This window comes from Pristiophorus japonicus, chromosome 16, assembly GCF_044704955.1.
Source record: "Pristiophorus japonicus isolate sPriJap1 chromosome 16, sPriJap1.hap1, whole genome shotgun sequence".
NCBI lineage: Eukaryota > Metazoa > Chordata > Chondrichthyes > Pristiophoridae > Pristiophorus > Pristiophorus japonicus.
The window spans coordinates 10,626,961-10,645,103 of NC_091992.1; the positions used below are offsets into that span (position 1 = coordinate 10,626,961).

General features: G+C 55.1%; 1 protein-coding gene across 1 annotated transcript in view; it reads left to right on the forward strand.

Moving 5' to 3' along the window:
* LOC139226911 (multidrug and toxin extrusion protein 2-like) overlaps positions 1–16,660 on the forward strand; it is a 39,058-nt gene extending 22,398 nt beyond the window's left edge. The window contains exons 12-17 of the mRNA XM_070858004.1: positions 610–685; positions 4,642–4,714; positions 6,788–6,920; positions 10,107–10,201; positions 13,530–13,602; positions 16,449–16,660. Of these exons, the coding sequence (XP_070714105.1) occupies positions 610–685; positions 4,642–4,714; positions 6,788–6,920; positions 10,107–10,201; positions 13,530–13,602; positions 16,449–16,660 (662 nt within the window). The remainder of the gene's footprint in view (positions 1–609; positions 686–4,641; positions 4,715–6,787; positions 6,921–10,106; positions 10,202–13,529; positions 13,603–16,448) is intronic.
* Positions 16,661–18,143: the final 1,483 nt, after the last annotated feature.

The following is an 18,143-nucleotide window of genomic DNA, read 5'->3' on the forward strand; positions in this document are numbered from 1 at the left end:
AGGTGGAGGGTAGAGGGGGGTGTGGGGGTGTGGCGGGGCATTGGGAGTGGGGGTTTGTGGGGGTTTGTTGGGGTGGAAGGGTGGTGAGAGGAGGTGGGATGGGGAGGTGGGGGTGTGTGGGGTGAGGGTGTGGGTTTGGTGAGGTGGGGGTGGAAGGGTAGTGAGATGGGGTGAGAGGAGGTGGGATTGTGAGGTAGGGTGGGGTGGGATTGTGAGGGCGGAGAGGTGGTGGAGGTGCAGCGGGGTGGTGAGGGTAGGTAGGGGTTATGGGGGTATTGAGGGGGTGTGGGTTTAGTGAGGTGCGGTGAGGGGTGGGGGTAGCGCGGAGGGGGCGTTGAGGGTGTGGATTTGGTGAGGTGCGGGGGGGGGGGGGGGGTGGGGAGGACAATTGTTCACACTCCCTCTGGTGATACAGACTGGCAGTAATCTGCCAGGGATTTTTGGACTGGGCACAGCAACTGTTTATATAGTGGGCACCATCCTGTAGCCATGAGCAGTTTAATCTGTGCCAGTCCCCTATGGCATCCTGAACTAGTGGTGCCCATTTGCCTGGCATGTACTGTTGGGCATGTCTAACTCTCGTATGTTTAACGTGTTCTCTTGTGACAGGGTGCATGGCATTGATCCTCATGGCAATACTCATGGCGCTTAAGGACGTAATCGCCAAAATCTTCACCAGTGACCGGTTAGTACGTCTTGCTCCCAGTCTATCCACATCCAGTCTATCCCCAAAGGCCACCAATAACCAATCCATTAAACCTGTACTTGCCATAGAGGAAGTGCAACAAAGGTTCACCAGACGGGGCGAGATTGGGGAGTGTGGGCGGGGGTGTGGGGAGTGTGGGCAGGGGGAGTGTGGGCGGGGGGAGGGGGGAGTATGGGCGGGGGGAGTGTGGGGAGTGTGGGCAGGGGGAGTGTAGGGAGTGTGGGCGGGGGAGGGGGGAGTGTGGGCGGGGGGAGTCTGGGCAGGGGGAGTGTGGGGAGTGTGGGCGGGGAGAGGGGGGAGTGTGGGCCAGGGGAGTGTGGGTAGTGGGGGCCGGCGGAGTGTGGGCGGGAGGAGTGTGGGCGGGGGGAGTGTGGGGAGTGTGGGCGGGGAGAGTTTGGGGAGTGTGGGCGAGGGGAGTGTGGGTGTGGGTGTGGGGAGTGTGGGCAGGGGGAGTGTGGAGAGTGTGGGCGGGGGGAGTGTGGGCGGGAGGAGTGTGGGCGGGGGGAGGCGGGGAGTGTGTGCGGGAGGAGAGTGGGCAGGGGGAGTGTGGGCGTGGGGAGTGTTGCCGGGGATAGGGGGGAGTGTGGGGAGTATGGGCGGGGAGAGTGTGGGCGGGGGGAGTGTGGGGAGTGTGGGTGGGGGAGTTTGGGTAGGGGGAGTGTGGGGATTGCGGGCGGGGGAGTTTGGGCAGGGGGAGTGTGGGCGGGAGGAGTGTGGGGAGTGTGGGCGGGGGGAGTGTAGGGAATGTGGGCGGGGGAGTTTGGGCAGGGGGAGTGTGGGGAGTGTGGGGAGTGTGGGCGGGAGGCGTGTGGGCGGGGAGAGTGTGGGGAGTGTGGGCGGGAGGAGTGTGAGGAATGTAGGCAGGGGGAGTGTGGGGAGTGTGGGCGACGGGGAGTGTGGGCGGGGTGAGTTTGGGCAGGGGGAGTGTGGGCGGGGGGGGAGTGTGAGGAGTGTCGGCAGGGGGAGTGTGGGCGGGGGGAATGTGGGGAGTGTGGGTGTGGGGAGTGTGGGCGGGGGGAGTGTGGGGGGCGACTGTAGGGAGTGTGGACAGGGGGAGTGTGAGGAGTGTGGGTGGGTGGAGTGTGGGTGGGGGGAGTGTGGGGAGTGTGGGTGTGGGTGTGGGGAGTGTGGGCAGGGGGAGTGTGGAGAGTGTGGGCGGGAGGAGTGTGGGCGGGGGGAGGGGGGGAGTGTGGGCAGGGGGAGGGTTGAGAGTGTGGGGAGTATGGGCGTGGGGAGTGTGGGTGGTGGGAGTGTGGGTGGGGGGGAGTGTGGGTGTGGGTGTGGTGAGTGTGGGCGGGGGGAGTGTGAGGAGTGTGGGCGGGGGGAGTGTGGGCAGGGGGAGTGTGGGCGGGGGGAGTGTGAGGAGTGTGGGCGGGGAGAGTGTGGGCGGGGGAGTGTGGGCAGGGGGAGTGTGGGCGGGTGGAGTGTGCGTGTGGGGAGTGTGGGCGGGGGAATGTGGGGAGTGTGGGCAGGGGGAGTGTGGGCGGGGGAATGTGGGGAGTGTGGGTGTGGGGAGTGTGGGCGTGGGGAGTGTGGGCAGGGGGAGTGTGGGCGGGTGGAGTGTGCGTGTGGGGAGTGTGGGCGGGGGGAGTGTGGGCGGGGGAGAGTGTGAGGAGTGTGGGCGGGGGGAGTGTGAGGAGTGTGGGCGGGGGGAGTGTGGGCGGGGGAGAGTGTGAGGAGTGTGGGCGGGGAGAGTGTGAGGAGTGTGGGCGGGGGGAGTGTGAGGAGTGTGGGCGGGGGGAGTGTGGGCGGGGGAGAGTGTGAGGAGTGTGGGCGGGGGGAGTGTGGGTGGGGAGAGTGTGAGGAGTGTGGGCGGGGAGAGTGTGAGGAGTGTGGGCGGGGGGAGTGTGGGTGGGGAGAGTGTGATGAGTCTGGGCAGGGGGAGTGTGGGTGGGGAGAGTGTGAGGAGTGTGGGCGGGGGGAGTGTGGGTGGGGAGAGTGTGAGGAGTGTGGGCGGGGGGAGTGTGGGTGGGGAGAGTGTGAGGAGTGTGGGCGGGGGGAGTGTGGGTGGGGAGAGTGTGAGGAGTGTGGGCGGGGAGAGTGTGAGGAGTGTGGGCGGGGGGAGTGTGGGTGGGGAGAGTGTGAGGAGTGTGGGCGGGGAGAGTGTGATGAGTCTGGGCAGGGGGAGTGTGGGTGGGGAGAGTGTGAGGAGTGTGGGCGGGGGGAGTGTGGGTGGGGAGAGTGTGAGGAGTGTGGGCGGGGAGAGTGTGAGGAGTGTGGGCGGGGGGAGTGTGGGTGGGGAGAGTGTGATGAGTCTGGGCAGGGGGAGTGTGGGTGGGGAGAGTGTGAGGAGTGTGGGCGGGGGGAGTGTGAGGAGTGTGGGCGGGGGGAGTGTGGGCGGGGGAGAGTGTGAGGAGTGTGGGCGGGGGGAGTGTGGGTGGGGAGAGTGTGAGGAGTGTGGGCGGGGAGAGTGTGAGGAGTGTGGGCGGGGGGAGTGTGGGCGGGGGGAGTGTGGGTGGGGAGAGTGTGAGGAGTGTGGGCGGGGAGAGTGTGAGGAGTGTGGGCGGGGGGAGTGTGAGGAGTGTGGGCGGGGGGAGTGTGGGCGGGGGAGAGTGTGAGGAGTGTGGGCGGGGGGAGTGTGGGTGGGGAGAGTGTGAGGAGTGTGGGCGGGGAGAGTGTGAGGAGTGTGGGCGGGGGGAGTGTGGGTGGGGAGAGTGTGATGAGTCTGGGCAGGGGGAGTGTGGGTGGGGAGAGTGTGAGGAGTGTGGGCGGGGGGAGTGTGGGTGGGGAGAGTGTGAGGAGTGTGGGCGGGGGGAGTGTGGGTGGGGAGAGTGTGAGGAGTGTGGGCGGGGGGAGTGTGGGTGGGGAGAGTGTGAGGAGTGTGGGCGGGGAGAGTGTGAGGAGTGTGGGCGGGGGGAGTGTGGGTGGGGAGAGTGTGAGGAGTGTGGGCGGGGAGAGTGTGATGAGTCTGGGCAGGGGGAGTGTGGGTGGGGAGAGTGTGAGGAGTGTGGGCGGGGGGAGTGTGGGTGGGGAGAGTGTGAGGAGTGTGGGCGGGGAGAGTGTGAGGAGTGTGGGCGGGGGGAGTGTGGGTGGGGAGAGTGTGATGAGTCTGGGCAGGGGGAGTGTGGGTGGGGAGAGTGTGAGGAGTGTGGGCGGGGGGAGTGTGGGCGGGGAGAGTGTGAGGAGTGTGGGCGGGGGAGTGTGGGTGGGGAGAATGTGAGGAGTGTGGGCGGGGGGAGTGTGGGTGGGGAGAGTGTGAGGAGTGTGGGCGGGGGGAGTGTGAGGAGTGTGGGTGGGGGGAGTGTGAGGAGTGTGGGTGGGGGGAATGTGGGTGGGGGGGAGTGTGGGCGGGGGGAGTGTGGGCGGGGGGAGTGGGTGGGGGGAATGTGGGTGGGGGGGAGTGTGGGCGGGGGGAGTGGGTGGGGGAAGTGTGGGCGGGGGGGCAGTGTGAGGAGTGTGGGTGGGGGGAGTGTGGGTGGGGGGAGTGTGGGCGGGGGGGTGTGTGGGCGGGGGGAGTGGGCGGGGGGAGTGTGGGAGGGGGGAGTGTGGGTGGGGGGAGTGTGGGCGGGGGGAGTGTGGGAGGGGGGTGTGTGGGTGGGGGGAGTGTGGGTGGGGGGAGTGTGGGCGGGGGGAGTGTGGGCGGGGGGTGTGTGGGCGGGGGGAGTGTGGGAGGGGGGAGTGTGGGCGGGGGGAGTGGGCGGGGGGAGTGTGGATGGGGGGGCAGTGTGAGGAATGTGGGCGGGGGGGGAGTGTGGGCGGGGGGAGTGGGCGGGGGGAGTGTGGGTGGGGGGGCAGTGTGAGGAGTGCGGGCGGGGGGGAGTGTGGGCGGGGGGGTGTGTGGGTGGGGGGGGAGTGTGGGTGGGGGGAGTGTGGGGAGTGTTTGGTGGGGGAAAGGGGGCGGTGGGGGATTGCAATTACAGTGCAGGGGTTGAGCAGACTTTCTGATGTTGCAGCTTTTAAGTATCTGAATTTGAAACTTTTCTCTTTCTCAATAGACAGATTGTTGAACTGGTTTCAAAAACGATCCCAATCCTGGCCCCGTTCCACCTGTGTGACGCTATAGGCTCGGTGAGTGATGTGAGTGTGTACAATGGTGTGTCACCAGACGGGATGGAGATTGGAGGCAGGATTGTAACGCCGATTCTCCAATTTGCACTCACGTCCAGGTCGTCCCCACCCTGGGAGCCTCGCCTCGCAGTTACCCTTTCTCCCCTCCCTTTCTCAGCACTGAGGTGTGCGTCCTGCTGCGATTATAACAGTAAGCGATTGGTCGGGGCAGTGTCTTACAACCACAGTGTCTCGGGGGCGGCAAGGTGTCAGAGGTCACATGTTACAACAACAACCTCCTTATTTAAGGAGGGATATACTTGCATTGGAGGCAGTTCAGAGAAGGTTCACAAGGTTGATTCCTGAGATGAAGGGGTTGTTTTATGAAGAAAGGCTGAGCAGATTGGGCCTGTACTCATTGGAGTTTTGAAGAATGAGAGGTGATCTTATTGAAACGTGTAGATGGGGCTTGACAGGGTAGATGCTGAGAGGTTGTTTCCCCTCGTGGGGCAATCTAGAACCAGGGGGCATAGTTTCAGAATAAGGGGCTGTCCATTTAAGACGCAGATGAGGAGAAATTTCTTCTCTCAGAGGGTTGTGAATCTTTGGAATTCCTTGTTTGTCCTCTCTCATTGTCTATTCTATTCAGCCTTATATTTTTTTTTCCCACATTTACTTGGTGGGACGATGTTCTTTGGTGGGCGTGAGGCTGCAGCTCCATCCGCCCCGCGGTTAATCCACCCCGTGGTTAAAGGTTAATCCACCCCGCGGTTAATCCGCCCCGTGGTTAAAGGTTAATCCACCCCGCGGTTAATCCGCCCCGTGGTTAAAGGTTAATCCACCCCGCGGTTAATCCGCCCCGCGGTTAATCCACCCCGTGGTTAAAGGTTAACCCACCCCGCGGTTAATCCGCCCCATGGTTAATGGTTAATCCACCCCGCGGTTAATCTGCCCCGCGGTTAATCCACCCCGTGGTTAATCCGCCCCATGGTTAATGGTTAATCCACCCCGCGGTTAATCCACCCCGCGGTTAATCCGCCCCGCGGTTAATCCACCCCGCACTCTGTGGTTAATCCACCCCGCGGTTAATCCACCCCGCGATTAATCCACCCCGCACCCCGTGGTTAATCCACCCCATGGTTAATCCACCCCGCGGTTAATCCGCCCCATGGTTAATGGTTAATGGTTAATCCACCCCACGGTTAACCCGCCCCACGGTTAATGGTTCATCCGCCCCACGGTTAATCCGCCCCGCGGTTAACCTGCCGCACGATTAATCCGCCCCGCGGTTAATCCCGCAGTTAATCCGCCCCGCGGTTAACCTGCCGCACGATTAATCCGCCCCGTAGTTAATCCGCCCCGTGGTTAATCCGCCCCGCGGTTAATCCCACAGTTAATCCGCCCCGCGGTTTATCCGCCCCTCGGTTAATCCCGCAGTTAATCCGCCCCGGGGATAGGATGTATAAGTGCACGATTACTTACGCAGTCAGCCTCTGAGTCACAGGGTGCAGATTCCAACTGGAGGCGAGGTGATTGTCCATCGACCTCTCCTACACTTGGCTCTGAGTAGATTGGGCCTATAGTATCTGGAGTTTAGAAGAATGAGAGGTGATCTCATTGAAACATATAACATTTTTAAAGGGCTTGACCGGGTAGATGCAGGGAGGATGTTTCCCCCGGGCTGGAGAGTCTAGAACCAGGGGTCACAGTCTCAGGGTCAGGGGTCGGCCATTTAGGACTGAGATGAGGAGAAATATCTTCACTCAGGGGGGGGTGAATCTTTGGAATTCTCTGCCCCAGAGGGCAGTGGAAGCTCAGTCTTTGAGTATAATCAAGACGGAGATTGATAGATTTTTGGGCACTAAGGGAATCAAGGGATATGGGGATCGGGCGGGAAGGTGGATTTGAAGTCGAGGTGCAGTCCTGATCTCACTGAATGGCGGAGCAGGCTCGAGGGGCCATATAGCTGCTATTATGTTCTTATGAATAACTTGTATTCCTTTAAGCTTTGGGGAGAATTTTCTTTTGCTCCGTTTGTTCTAAGTGCAATATTTCACCCCTAATAATGTACTCTAACCTTTTGCTGTTCCACAGGGAGTAGCCAGTGGGATTGTCCGAGGCACCGGGAAGCAGAGAATCGGAGCGGTTGCTAATCTGGTAGTGTTCTATGTTGTTGGGATCCCGGTTGGAATTTCGCTGATGTTTGTTGCAAAGCTGGGAATTCTCGGTAAGAGCTTGAACAGCACGTCTACTGTTTCCGCCACCTGTTATCGCAATAAATTGGGGCCCCTCGGGACCACTGTGGCTACTCCAGGTGGCAAGGGAGCCTCGGTCAGAGAGGAGTAGACTAAGATGCGAGCTATAGCTGTCTCCCTCGTGAGCTCGACCAACTGGTTCTCACCGGGCACTCTCAGCGGACCTGAAATAAACGACAGGTTCTTCACTCACTTTAAGCTAATCTTTAAGGATGCACTCCTGTAGTGGTGTCTGTGGGGAATCCGGACAGGGAAGCCCCTTCATAAGCCTCGTCTCCTTCTGACATCATGGGCCCTTGTGACATCATAGGCCTTATATGGGACACCAGTGAGGAGTGTGATGGAATAGAAACATAGAAACATAGAAACATAGAAAATAGGTGCAAGAGCAGGCCATTCAGCCCTTCTAGCCTGCACCGCCATTCAATGAGTTCATGGCTGAACATGAAACTTCAGTACCCCCTTCCTGCTTTCTCGCCATACCCCTTGATCTCCCGAGTAGTAAGGACTTCATCTAACTCCCTTTTGAATATATTTAGTGAATTGGCCTCAACTACTTTCTGTGGTAGAGAATTCCACAGGTTCACCACTCTCTGGGTGAAGAAGTTTCTCCTCATCTCGGTCCTAAATGGCTTACCCCTTATCCTTAGACTGTGACCCCTGGTTCTGGTCTTCCCCAACATTGGGAACATTCTTCCTGCATCCAACCTGTCCAAACCCGTCAGAATTTTAAACGTTTCTATGAGGTCCCCTCTCACTCTTCTGAACTCCAGTGAATACAAGCCCAGTTGATCCAGTCTTTCTTGATAGGTCAGTCCCACCATCCCGGGAATCAGTCCGGTGAATCTTCGCTGCACTCCCTCAATAGCAAGAATGTCCTTCCTCAAGTTAGGAGACCAAAACTGTACACAATACTCCAGGTGTGGCCCCACCAAGGCCCTGTACAACTGTAGCAACACCTCCCTGCCCCTGTACTCAAATCCCCTCGCTATGAAGGCCAACATGCCATTTGCTTTCTTAACTGCCTGCTGTACCTGCATGCCAACCTTCAATGACTGATGTACCATGACACCCAGGTCTCGTTGCACCTTCCCTTTTCCTAATCTGTCACCATTCAGATAATAGTCTGTCTCTCTGTTTTTACCACCAAAGTGAATAACCTCACATTTATCCACATTATACTTCATCTGCCACGCATTTGCCCACTCACCTAACCTATCCAAGTCACTCTGCAGCCTCATAGCATCCTCCTCGCAGCTCACACTGCCACCCAACTTAGTGTCATCCGCAAATTTGGAGATACTACATTTAATCCCCTCGTCTAAATCATTAATGTACAATGTAAACAGCTGGGGCCCCTGCACAGAACCTTGCGGTACCCCACTAGTTACTGCCTGCCATTCTGAAAAGTACCCATTTACTCCTACTCTTTGCTTCCTGTCTGACAACCAGTTCTCAATCCACGTCAGCACACTACCCCCAATCCCATGTGCTTTAACTTTGCACATTAATCTCTTGTGTGGGACCTTGTCGAAAGCCTTCTGAAAGTCCAAATATACCACATCAACTGGTTCTCCCTTGTCCACTCTACTGGAAACATCCTCAAAAAATTCCAGAAGATTTGTCAAGCATGATTTCCCTTTCACAAATCCATGCTGACTTGGACCTATCATGTCACCATTTTCCAAATGCGCTGCTATGACATCCTTAATAATTGATACCATCATTTTACCCACTACTGAGGGTACAATACTCTCCACTTGCCTGGATGAGTGCAGTTCCAATAACACTCGAGAAGCTCGACACCATCCAGGACAAAGCAGGCCGCTTGATCGGCCCCCCGTCCACCACCTTCACCATTCACCACACGGACTGCAGCGGTTCAAGAAGGCGGCTCACCACCACCTTCTCAAGGGGCAATTAGGGATGGGCAATAAATGCTGGTTTTGCCAGCGACGCCCACATCCCAGGAATGAATAAAAAATAAAAATGATGGAACTTCTGACCACACCAGGTCCCAGCAGAAATTCTAGTTGGCTCCTCTCTTCCTCCCTCTCTGTTTTATGCTGGGAATGAGCTCCAGACCCTAAGGAAATTCATGTGGTCGCAGTGTCACAAGGCTATTTGGCTGTGGCGATGGTCTGGTGCAGTCCGGTCAAGAATGGGCCTTCCCACAGAGTCCTTCTCCGGTATAATGGTGAGGGGATGGGAATTCAGGCTTGTCGTTTTGGCCCCTATCTCGCCCGGAGACACTAGGTGGGAATTTCAAGCATCCAGCAATACTTTCGACGGGTGGGGGGATAGAAGTTTGGGAGGAGATCCATAGAGTTGGTTGCCCGCCCATTCCTGCACCTGTATCGATCTCCCAGCATCACTTCTGTTGGATGCCACCACGGGTCATATGGTCCACCATTCCTGCCTTGGTGCACGCTTCTCACACCCGTGTTTAAACGCATCTCATGTTGTTGGGGCTGCCGGATACAGTTAACGACGTAAATGGCCCACCCAGTGAGCGTAATCAATCATGCTGTAATCTATGCACTGACCCTCCCCCCCCCCCACCCCCACACATCAGGGCCCCCACGCCTCTGTCTACCAAGGTGGGGACTGTCCCTTTGTCAGCAGCTTACCAGAGTCCCGCAGCAGCGCCGATTTTATATCCACCTCCCCGCAACCCCATCCCACCCCCTCCGCTGGGACCTCCCGGGGACAAGTGAAACCCACCAAAATAACTTGCACGTGGCTGATCGCGGGAAACTCGCGTGTGTCAACGGCGTGCGTGTCGGAGCAATGTTGAGCATATTCAAGACCGACATCAATAGACTTTTATTATTAAGGGAATCGAGGGATATGGGGATCGGGCGGGACAGTGGAGTTGAGGTAGAAGAGCAGCCATGCTCTCATTGAATGGCGGAGCAGGCTCGAGGGGCCGAATGGCCCACTCCTGCTCCTAGTTCTTATGGGACACAGGGAGGCCGTGTGTGACGATGGAGCGGACTGAGTTCAGTTGTGTTGCCCACCCTCTCTCTCTCCTGACCGAGATCGGCCAATCCAGCGCACGGCTGGGATCTTCCTGCTCTGTATAGTAGAGATCGCCTTTTTCCGGGCAGTTGCACTGAGCAAATGAGAGAGTCTGGTTTCCCCGCTTTTTCTTCCAGGTCTCTGGACGGGATTGGCTATCAGTACCTTCCTGCTGTCGGCTTTCCTTCTGACGTTGATCTTCAGGATGGACTGGAGCGCAGCCGCTGAGGAGGCAAGAGTTTAATCTTCCAATTACATCCGGCGGCCCCCGCAGTGGGGTGCTTTCAGGGGCCGCGTTCTATTCAGAGTGTCGCGGGTGACGTCAAGTTTAGGGGGAGGGAAGGGGAGTCAAGAAGCCGTCCCACCTTGGATCACACTTGAGCATGTTCTCCTCTCTGGGAGTGACGTTGATGGGCAGATCTCCAGCTCCCAGGCTGTTGCCCGCACCACGTTCCATCTGGGTGCTAGATGCACACAGGAACAGTCCCAGCTTGAGGGTCGATGCATAACCAACAACCTACATTGATATAGCGCTTTTAATGCAGTAAAACGTTCCAAGCAATGTTTCCTCCGACTGTTTTCTTTTGGGCGGGCGTCCCCTTTAGCGGGCCCCGCGGCCCATTCAGATTTCCGCGCATGCGCGGTTTTTCCATTGTGAAGTCTCGAGCAGCCTGCACGGGACCTCCAGAGCACCGCGCGGCCGTGCAGCTTAAGGGGCACATTGGGCCCAGGGAGCATTATCAAGCAACTGAGCCGCATAAGATGATAATCGGACAGGTGATCAAAACATCTTGGTGAAAGGTTTTAAGGAAGAGAGAGGGAGAGAGCTGGAGAGGTTTAGGGAGGGGAATTCCAGAGCTCAGGGCCCAGGCAGCTGAAAGCACGGCCGCCAATGGTGGAGCGATGAAAATCGAGGATGCGCAAGAGGCCAGAATTGGAGGCGCGCAGAGATCGCGGAGGGTTGTGGGGCTTCATACAGAGTTCTACCCTGGCAACCCGATTGAGGTTGCGATCTGGCTATGCCAGCAACCAACTGCATGACATCACTCTATTAAGGCTTCAAATTGACGGACTGTGCAGAGGGGAGGGGCATCAACCCTGAGCTATATCCCGCGCACACCCGTTACCCACGCACACACGCACTTTCGAGGAGTGGTCACTGGGTAGGGCTCAAACTGAGACGAGGAGGAATTTCTTCTCTCAGGGTTGTAAATCTATGGAATTCTCTGTCCCAGAGAGCTGTGGAGGCTGGGTCATTGAATATATTTAAGGCGGAGATAGACAGATCTTTGAGCGATAAGGGAATAAAGGGTTACGAGGAGCAGGCACGGAAGTGGAGCTGAGTCCATGATCAGATCAGTCATGATCTTATTAAATGGCAGAGCAAGCTCGAGGGGCTAAATAGCCGACTTCTGCTCCTATTTCTGATGTTCGTAGGGGCAGAAAAGCTGTCTAATATTTGTCTGCTCCCAGAGCCTGGATTCCAATGCCCATTGTACCACCTCCGCTGCTGCCCTAGCAGAGATCAGTTTACCCAGAGAGTGATGTGAATGTGGAACTTGCTACCACAGGGAGTGGCTGAGGCAAACAGCAGTGATGCATTTAAGGGAAGCACATGAGGGTCAAATAGAGGGTTATAGGGTGATGGGTTGAGATGAGGTAGGGGTGGGAGGGGGCCTTGTGTGGAGCATAAACCAGCAGGGACCCGTTGGGCCGAATGGCCTGTTTCTGTGCCGTACATTCTGTGTAATGTAATTCTATGGAATGGGACCGTGGATGGCTCTGGGAACTGGCTCAGTGCCTGGTTCCTGTCGGCGTACGCACGGCGTCGGGAGGTCCCATTGGCTGCTCAAGGGGTGGAACAGATGGCTCTCGTTTTCTGAGCTGGGTTCCATGGAGGCCAGAGCCCATTCCCGGCCTAAACGCAGCGTAGCGGGGCCCCTGGGAGTTCACCCTTCCAGACTCGAGCTCTTGCAGTAATGTTTGTCCGCTCGAAATGTGCCGTCGCTGCTCCTCCAAAACCTCGTGAGTCAAACACGGTGTAGTGTAGTATTTAAAATAAACACGCAACAAGTCATCTTTATTTTTCACCGGTGGGGAGACCGCCTGCTGGCTGTCTGTAGCTAGGCCTCTCCAATGATACAAAGTTCCAAGCAACCTTTTACACACTTAATGATGCCTATCAGCCTTATGCACAAACCCCCCCCATGCCGTTTAATTGGCCCAAAGCCCGCGTGCACAATTGCTGCTAGACGAATTCCCTTTCGCGTCACACAATCATTGGCCTATGTCTCATACTGTTAGCGTGAATGTTTTCTTAGAAGAATCACTCAACACTCAGAGTCGGTTCCAACGCCAGATGCGGCCTTTATTAACGCTCAGCGGAGAGGAAGTCTCAGGACTGAATCCACGCTTCTCTCCGCAGAACAAAGGGTTACATGGATTTTTATATGTTTTACAACAGTTCAATACAGTTACTCAGCCCATCACGGCTGGACACAATCCAATCACAACGATTATAGATTACATATAGGTTCTTTTAACCCAATAGAATTCCCCTGGTGTCTCAGGAACTACATGTTCGGTTATTGTCAGCTCGGGCTGATTGATGACCTTGTTACAGGAGATAGTTTCTCTCTTCTCTCTTTCTTCTTGGAGAATTAATTGGTTTATTATTCTTATCCTGCTTCCAAGGCATTCCTGGTAGTGGGCCTCACAGGGTTATTGCTCAGTCAGAGCTCAGTCAATAGTTCACAGCTTAACTACCTGATTTCCCATCATGCCTGGGCAGCCATTTTGTATGTGGCCACCTTTAGTCTTATATGAGTTTAAATATCCAGCAGGTGCTTAATGCCTAGTTTTATATATATATATATATATATATCTAATCTCTACAACACATACCAAATGGAGTTTCTCTAACGTGTCACTGCTGACCCCTTGCCCTGTTTAACAGCCCCTCTGGGCCTCCTGTGGTTCAACGGTATGGCTATTTGTAATTGTCCTCAGGTTACACAGCCTGTAAAGTTGACCCCTACAAAAGCCCTTTTTAGCCCCGAGACCCATTCTTAACCCTTTAATTATAACAGAGCTTGAAAGCCCCACTTGTTGCTTTTTTTTACGGGAGCAATTTTAACAACCCGCCCACTGATGGGAATGGGGATAACCCTAGTTTTACACTCCCCCAGATTTTGAAATCAACACAGAGCAATATTTGGGATCGGATGTAAAACTGGCGTTCCACCGATCCCATGGGTCTACTGCTTACCCCCATGTGTAATACACATTAAACATGAGGAGTGCTTGTGGGGATATAGTTTTATTCATTCACTGGATGTGGGTGTCACTGGCAATGCAGGGCCCATTCGGCCCATCCCTAATCGCCCCTTGAGAAGGTGGCGGTGAGCCGCCTTCTTGAACCGCTGCAGTCCGTGTGGTGAAGGGACTCCCACAGTGCTGTTAGGGAGGGAGTTCCAGGATTTTGAGATTGCAATCACTGAACTGCTGAGCGTGCAAAGAAGCAACTTAACCGTTAACTCCAATTACGTTTTCTTTTTCAGGCTCAAGAACGAGCAGGGTTGAGGAAGAGTATTGAACCCACCATAGTTGCTGAGCCGGATGCCTCTGTCTATGGTAATGTCACAGATAAGGTCGGGCTAGATATGAAGCTAGGCATAGTCTTCAGGAGCACGTAGTTCAAAGTGATTGCTTTAACATTGTGCATATCATGTCCACCCTCATCATTATCATAGGCGGTCCCTCGAAAGGAAGATGACTTGCTTCCACGCCAAAAACGGATGAGTTCACAGGTGTTTCAATGAGGGACCTAATATTCCAGGTCCCGAACTACATATTGAAGGGTGGAATATGCCTGTGCGTGGATATTTTTAACGTGCGGTGGCCGTTGCCCACCAAGTTTGAGATGACACTAAGCTGGATGGCGGTGTGAGCTGTGAGGAGGACGCTAAGAGGCTGCAGGGTGACTTGGACAGGTTAGATGAGTGGGCAAATGCATGGCAGATGCAGTATAATGTGGATAAATGTGAGGTTAGCCACTTTGGTGGCAAAAACATGAAGGCAGAATATTATCTGAATGGTGGCAGATTAGGAAAAGGGGAGGTGCAAGGAGGCCTGGGTGTCATGGTACATCAGTCATTGAAAGTTGGCATGCAGGTACAGCAGGCAGTGAAGAGGGCAAATGGCATGTTGGCCTTCATAGCTAGGGAATTTGAGTATAGGAGCAGGGAGATCTTAATGCAGTTGTACAGGGGCCTTTGTGAGGCCTCACCTGGAATATTGTGTTCAGTTTTGGTCTCCTAATCTGAGAAAGGACGTTCTTGCTATTGAGGGAGTGCAGCAAAGGTTCACCAGACTGATTCATGGGATGGCAGGACTGACATATGAGGAGAGACTGGATCGACTGGGCCTGTATTCACTGGAGTTTAGAAGAATGAGAGGGGATCTCATAGAAACATATAAAATTATGACGGGACTGGACATGGTTAGATGTAGGAATAATGTTCCCGATGTTGGGGAAGTCCAGAACCAGGGGTCACAGTCTATGGATAAGGGGTAAGCCATTTAGGACCGAGATGAGGAGAAACTTCTTCACTCAGAGAGTTGTTAACCTGTGGAATTCCCTGCTGCAGAGAGTTGTTGATGCCAGTTCATTGGCTATATTCAAGAGGGCATTAGATATGGCCCTTACGGCTAAAGGGATCAAGGGGTATGGAAAGAAAGCAGGAAAGGGGTACTGAGGTGAATGATCAACCATGAACTCATTGAATGGTGGTGCAGGCTCGAAGGGCCGAATGGCCTACTCCTGCACCTATTTTCTATGTTTCTACACCAGCCACCACATGGGCTTGACAGAGCTAGGTCTTGGTCCAGTGGCAAGGATTACCCAAAACGACTGGAGACCTGCTCTGCTGCATGGACCTAGTGCGCACACATTAACGCAGTGTGGGCTGGACCGTGCTGCCCCTGGGCCCTCGGCTCTTCTGGCCCCGAACTCACGCCTCTCCCGATCACATCACTCTACATTCTCTCTCCGCCATTTCCACCCTCCACCCTCATGAACAACCACAGTGATCTCTAATGATGATCCATCTCCTCCCTCTCTGAGAAGGAAAGATGGGGGTGGGGTTGCGGGGTGGGGGTGGGGGGGGGGGAGATGGATCAGTCCTTGGGCAACATTGCCGATGTGGTTGATGACACTTGTCTTGGGATTTAAAAAAATGTTATCCTTGAGGTGTGTTTCAAACTGGCCTAAACATCCACAATCTCCACCACCGCGGTGCGCACCGTGGCTGCAGTGTGCACCATCTACAAGATGCACTGCAGCAACTCGCCATGGCTTCTTCGGCAGCACCTCCCAAACCTGCGACCTCTACCGCCTAGAAGGACAAGGGCAGCAGGCGCATGGGAACACCACCACCTACAGGTCACACACCATCCAGACTTGGAAATATACCAGCTGTTCCTTCATCGTCGCTGGGTCAAAATCCTGGAACTCCCTAACAGCTCTGTGGGAGCACCTTCACCACACGGACTGCAGCGGCTCAAGAAGGCGGCTCACCACCACCTTCTCGAGGGCAATTAGAGAAGGGCAATCAATGCCAGACTTGCCAGCGATGCCCACATCCAGTGAATGAATTTTTAAAGAATGAATTACTTTTGAAATGCATTCACTGTTGTTCTGTGGGAAAACACGGCAGCCAATCTGTTCACAGCAAGAACCCGCCAGCAGCAAATACAATAAATTACCAAACAATCTATTTTTTTTAGTGGTGTTGGTTGAGGGATAAACTTTGGTTGGGTTAAAGGTCGCCTCAACCATGTTTGGACAGATAATGACCAACTAGTCTGAAGTATAAACAAATCCGATCTGATGGAATCTGTGCTAATTATGGACCTCCCACATTCTACTCTACGTCCAAAACTCGGCTGACCTGTGTCCTAACTCGCACCAAGTCCCGTTCACCCATCACCCCCTGTGCTCGCTACATTGGCTTCCGGTGAAGCAACACCTCGATTTTCAAAATTCTCATCCTTGTTTTCAAATCCCTCCATGGCCTCGCCCCTCCCTATCTCTGTAATCTCCTCCAGCCCCACAGCCCCCCGAGATGTCTGCGCTCCTCTAATTCTGCCCTCCTGAGCATCCCTGATTATAATCGCTCAACCATTGGTGGCCGTGCCTTCTGTTGCCTGGGCCCCAAGCTCTGGAACTCCCTCCCTAAACCTCTCCGCCTCTCTTTCCTCCTTAAAGACGCTCCTTAAAACCTACCTCTTTGACCAAGCTTTTGGTCATCTGCGCTAATTTCTACTTGTACGGCTCTGTGTCAATTTTTTTAATCTCATAACACTCCTGTGAAGCACCCTGGGACGGTTCACCATGTTAAAGGCGCTATATAACTGCAAGTTGTTGTTGTTGTTGGTGTTACTGATCCTTGTTGCTTGTTAAAACTCGTGTGTTTCAGATCTTACACAAGATGGCACCTCGGCATCGTCACCGAGCCGGGAACAGCCACACCAGCTGGAATGCAGCTCACTGCTAGCGAGCAACAGCTCCCACCGAGCGGGTGGCATCTTGTCCCCCACCCAACTGGCCATTCGGCGTGGGCTGGCCATTCTCGCGGGACTGCTGGTGCTGGCAATCGGGATCGTTGTACACTTTGCTGATGAGCTGTAACTTCAAGTAAAGACTTCCGCCGAGAGCCTCGCGGCGCGTGGCAGACATCAAGGAGCGAAACTCTTCTCCTGCAACAGGGGGCTGGCAGATGTACTGGAACCAACCCTTGCCTCCTCTACCACCGCGCTCCTCGATCCCGCCTGGTTCTTGTTCTGTTGAAATCGATAGAATGAAACTCGGTTTGGGGGCTTTATAAAGGATGAAACACCCTTTCCAACCTGGTTATTGCCCGGGTATCCAAGTTGAAAATGACACAAAAGAATTAAGAGCAGGAGTTGGCCACACGACTCCTCGAGCTTGCTCCGCCATTCAATAAGATCGTGGCTGATCTTCGACCTCAACTCCACTTTCCCGCCTGATCTCCCTATCCCTGGATTCCCCTAGACTCCAAAAATCTAGCGATCTCAGCCTTGAATATACTCAACGACTCAGCATCCACGGCCCTCTGGGGTAGAGAATTCCAGAGATTCACAACTTTCTGAGAGAAGAAATTCCTCCTTATCTCAGTCTTAAATGGCCGGCCCCTTATCCTGAGACTGTGACCCCTGGTTCTAGACTCCCCAGCCCAGGGGAAACAACCTCTCAGCATCTACCCTGTCAATCCTCCTCAGAATCTTGTATGTTTCCATGAGAACACCTCTCATTCTCCTAAACTCCAATCTACTCGATCTCTCTTCATCATCATCATAGGCGGTCCCTCGAATCGAGGCTGACTTGCTTCCACGTCAAAAAGTTCACAAGTGTTTCAATGAAGGACCTAATATTCCAGATCCCGAACTACATGTTGAAGGGTGGAAGATGCCTGTGCGTGGATTTTTTTAACGTGGGGTGGCCGTTGCACACCAGCCACCACACGGGCTTGACAGAGCTAGGTCTTGGTCCAGTAGCAAGGGTTAACCAAGGCGACTGGAGACCAGCTCTGCTGCACGGACCTAGTGCGCGCACATATCGCAGTGTGGGCTGGGCCCGTGCTGCCCCTGGGCCCTCGCCTCTCCTGGGCCCTGATCAAGTCCCTCTACAGTCTCTCGCCGCTCCTTCGCCCCGACCTCGCCGCTCCTGCAGTACCTGCCCACGCTCCAATCACCGACCTGGACCTTGATGACGTCCCTTTTCACTGCCGTCGCCCTCCTGCTCCAGCACGGACTGCTCCGATGCTGCGCGCAGGCCGGGAGCCGCGCAGACTGCTGGGCAAGGACGCCACGCTGTTCCTTCCGCTCCCCGGCCTGCTCCGATGGTGCTCGTAGGCCAACCCTCTCATCCTAGGGATCAATCTAGTGAGCCGCCTTTGCATCACCTCTAAGGCAGGTATGTCCTTCCTTAGATAAGAAGCCCCATTGAGTTCTCCCAAACCAGAGAGTCAGATTGAAGGGTTCTTCAAACAATTCAAAGGTGGAGAGTGACATAACTTTGGCAACACAATTAAATGGTAGGTTTCTTTCTTTACAACCAGCTCATAGATAAACTTTTAATCCCATATATATAT